The 4,274-nt window shown below is 38.2% G+C and overlaps 1 protein-coding gene across 1 annotated transcript; it reads left to right on the top strand.

Moving 5' to 3' along the window:
• The first annotated feature begins 2,076 nt into the window (after positions 1 to 2,076).
• On the top strand, positions 2,077 to 3,841 carry LOC136317327 (cytoskeleton-associated protein 2-like). Its single transcript, XM_066249965.1, is given in 6 exon segments — positions 2,077 to 2,143; positions 2,146 to 2,451; positions 2,454 to 2,775; positions 3,091 to 3,278; positions 3,281 to 3,618; positions 3,620 to 3,841. Coding segments are annotated over 6 exon segments (1,389 nt in total). The 3' UTR covers positions 3,788 to 3,841.
• The last annotated feature ends 433 nt before the right edge of the window (positions 3,842 to 4,274 follow it).

The raw sequence follows: 4,274 nt of genomic DNA, 5'->3' as shown, positions 1-4,274 counted from the left end.
CCCATTTAGGTTTTTAAAAATCCCCATCTTGACCTTGGTTGACTATGCTTACTTAGTTATCCCCTGCATCAAAAACTTGCTCTTATTTGCTTCCTTCACCTGCTCGATTTTCAACTTTCTTCTCTTAAAGGTGGGCATTCCCCAAAGTGCTTCCTCAGCACTTCCTCATTTAAAAAAATACATTTTTATTTTGATTTAATTTTAAACTCAGAGAAAAGTAGCAAAAATGGTACAAGGAATTTTCATATCCTTTAGCCAGATTCAGCAAATGTTTACACTTTGCTCCATTTGCTTTATCATGTTCTCTGTCGCTGTCTCTCTCCATATATATGTAAATGTATAGAAGTGGCCATATTCCAATCAATTCTACTCACAAAAATAGGCAGTGGTACAGATTTTGCCCTTAGGTCATAGTTTGCTATTACCTCCTTTAACCTATAGCTACTTCACAGTTGAATTCTTCATAGATAGATAGATAGACAGATAGATATACACATACATACATATATATGTATGTAAATATATATATGTAAACCTATATGTATGTTCTTTCCCTCTCTCTCTCTATACACATCTTGGTAAGCTTGGTAATATACATATGTATGTGTGTATATTATCTTTTCTTTTTTTCATATTTTTCTGAAGTCAGAAGTGGGGAGGCAGACAGACTACCACATGCGCCGGACCAGGATCCATCCGGCATGCCCACCAGGGGGTGATGCTCTGGGGTGTTGCTCCATTTTGGCCAAAGCCATTCTAGTGCCTGAGGCAGAGGCCATGGAGCCATCCTCAGCGCCCAAGACAACTTTGCTCCAATGGAGCCTCGGCTGCGGGAGGGGAAGAGAGAGACAGAGAGGAAGGAGAGGGGGAGCGGTAGAGAAGCAGATGGGCACTTCTCCCAATTGCCCTGACTGGAAATTGAACCTGGGAACTTCCACATGCTAGGCCGATGCTCTACCACTGAGCCAATTGGCCAGGGCTGTATATTATCATTTTTGAACCAATTAACAGTATAAACTAGAGCCACTGTACCCCTTTACTCCTACATATCTCAGTGTGTACCTTTTAAGAACAAGTACCTTCTCTTACAAACCACACTATACTATCAAAATCAATACATTATTCATTAATATAAAAATATTATCTAATATACAGTCCATATCCAAATTTCATCAATTGTTCCAATAATGTATTTTATAGGTATTTTTTCCAGTATAAAATTCCAGTCTAGGATCATGCCTTACATTTAGCCATCACATCTCTAACTTCCTTTAATATGGCATAATTCTTCAGTCTTACTTTGCGGTTTATTGACTTGGACATTTTTAAAGAGTATAGGCTAACTCTCTGAAGGAAAGTCCTCACTATGGGTTTATCTGATGTTTTCTTAGCAGCCATCATTTTATTCCTTTCCAAACAACCTATCTTCGGGACCTCATTCAATTTCCTAGTTTTGACTTCTTCCCATCTATATCACCAGTTCTGTTTTTCCTTGTCTTAAGGATATGCCAATTTGTTGATCAATGTCACCCTGTTAAAGTTAATTTTCTTAAAAAAAACAAAAAGGATACACCAGCAACTGTCTTGGGGATAAAACAAAAGAAATTCCTCTAACATAAAACATCTTGGTAAGCTTGTACAAACGGTTTTAAATGAATAGTGAGTCCACAGAAATTAAGGAAAACCCTAGGGCATTAAATATACCGAGAGCTTAAAACTACAGTGAGCAACTGTCTCTGGCCTTCTGGGGGGCAAGATTTTTGGTCTGAACTGAAATTTCTCAGTAATTCCTTACAGGGGTATATAGTCAAAAAAATGGTGAGATCTACCTGCAAAGAAAGATGACATTTTTGTTTGCAGTGACAAATTGGCCTGGGTTCTGGATACAAAAAAATAAAAAATAAAAATTTACACAACTTTACATATTTTAGGAAGTCCCAAATCAATATAGGAAATTAAAATGACCCTGAATTTGCCTACCAGAAGCAAATTCAAACCTTTTCAGAGGAGTCAGGCAGAGCGTGGTCACTGCTGTTTTGATCACGTCAGAGACGCACCCCTTTGCTCTGCACTGAGATGAGCACCCCAGTCGTGCCCCAGGACCTGCAGCTTCCCCCGAGTCAGAAGGCCCAGTTTATGTTCAGGGGAGTAGAGTCCAGAAAGTGATGGCATCTGAGGGTCAGGTTCAAGAAGAGACAGAAGTTCTGAAACCTAAGATAAAAATGGCTGATAAAGAAAATGTCAGCAGACCTCCAAGGAACAAAAATAACATAAAAATGGAGAAAATTTGTATTCCTTTAAAACCTTCTAATGAATTAACCAATTCAACTTTAGTAATGGATACTCATAATTTGGAAAATAGTCAAACTCTGCAGTTGTTATTAATAAAAGATGATCCCCAAGGTCAACATATGACATTAAGCCAAGCATTTCACATTAAAAAGAAACAGAAACAGTGACTACAGAAAAACCAAAGCAAGATGCTAACATGCTCAAGAAACCTGTGCTTGCATCTTATCATGGCCAAATTGTTCAGTCTAAAGTTAATTCATTTAAAAAATCTGTACCAGTCAAAGATGAGAGCTCTGCAACAACAAAGAAACTTTCAGCTACTATTTCTAAAGCCACAAAATCTCAGTCTACAAATACCAGCAGTGTAACAGTGAAAAATCATAGAGCCTCAAACATGATGACTACCACCAAATTTGGGAGGGCTGCATCTCAGAACGAACAACTTCTGTACCCTCCTATTAGAGGTCACCACAGCCTGACCAGGCGGTGGCTCAGTGAATAGAGCTTCGGACTAGGATGTGGAGGACCCATGTTCGAGACCCCGAGGTCACCAGCTTGAGCGTGGGCTCATCTGGTTTGAGCAAAGCTCACCAGCTTGGACCCAAGGTCGCTGGCTTGAGCAAGGGGTTACTAGGTCTGCTGTAGCCCCACGGTCAAGGCACATGTGAGAAAGCAATCAATGAACAACTAAGGTGTCGCAACAAAAAACTAATGATTGATGCTTCTCATTTCTCTCCGTTCCTGTCTGTCTGTCTCTGTAAAAAAAAAATGTCACCACAATAATATCCATACTACCCAGAACTCCCTGAAACAAGGTGTCAGTAGAACCTCTGCCAATGTTACAATTTGGAAGGAGTATCATGAGAAAGAACCACTACAATTAAATACAGTTTTATCTAGTGTCAAAACCAGTTCTCAGGAAGTAAAAAGAAGTAAGACAATACCAAGAAGCATCACTTCTGAAATTATAGCCAGGCCTGCTTCATTTTTAATACCAAACTGATAGAAAAGTCAAAAACCATTAACCAGCATAGACATACTATAGCAAAAGCAACTATTGATAGTAGGTTAGCTCAACCCAAAGAAACCACAGAAGAGAGAAAAGCTTGTCTGAGTGAGTGGAAAGCTAGCAAAGAAAGAATGCTGAAAAGGCCTCCTAGCTCAGTAGTTACCCAGCCCGAACCTGAAAGACAAAATGAAGAACCAGTTGGGTCCTTTTGGACTACCATGGCAGAAGATGAGCAAAGATTATTTACTGAAAAAGTAAACAAGACATTTTCTGAATGCCTAATCCTGATTAATGAGGGATGCCAAAAAGAAGAAATATTTAAACACATTGAATGACCTGATTAAAAATATTCTAGATGTCAAGAAACTTGCTAAATATTGGATATGCCTTGCATGTGTTGAACCACTCACAACTTCAATTGAAAATATTATCTCAATCTATAAGAAAGCCATTCTGGCAGGAGCTCAGCCTATTGAAGAAATGTGACATGCAATTGTAGATATTCTAATGATGAAGAGTCAAGAAAAAGTTAAATTTGGAGAAAATTTTGAGGAGGTTTGTACAACCAAGGAACAAATCCAAGAAATCAACATTGAAGATACTAGTGTTAATCTAGAGTCAGAAAAAGCTGATATGGAAAATCATCATAAAAAGGTGGTCTTTCAAGATTGTCAAAAAGATCAATTTGACAAAACAAAAGATACAGCCAATGACGATAAAACTCCCAATACAGAAACTAGGGCAGGTTGCTTAATTAAATATTGATATAATGTTTCTACTACACTGTACTTGCAAAGTGTGAAAAAGAAAATGCAGTTTGACGAAACAAATTCTACATTTAAAGAGCTAAAGTTTCTAACACCAGTTAGACTTTCTCAACGTCTTCAAGACAAGACTTCTAAATTGCCCGAAATGTTAAAAGACCATTATCTTTGTGTGTCTTCATTGGAACAGTTAACAGAGCTGGGAGATG

Source organism: Saccopteryx bilineata, chromosome X (assembly GCF_036850765.1).
Source record: "Saccopteryx bilineata isolate mSacBil1 chromosome X, mSacBil1_pri_phased_curated, whole genome shotgun sequence".
Lineage (NCBI taxonomy): Eukaryota > Metazoa > Chordata > Mammalia > Chiroptera > Emballonuridae > Saccopteryx > Saccopteryx bilineata.
This window is presented reverse-complemented; position numbering and strand designations above follow the sequence as displayed.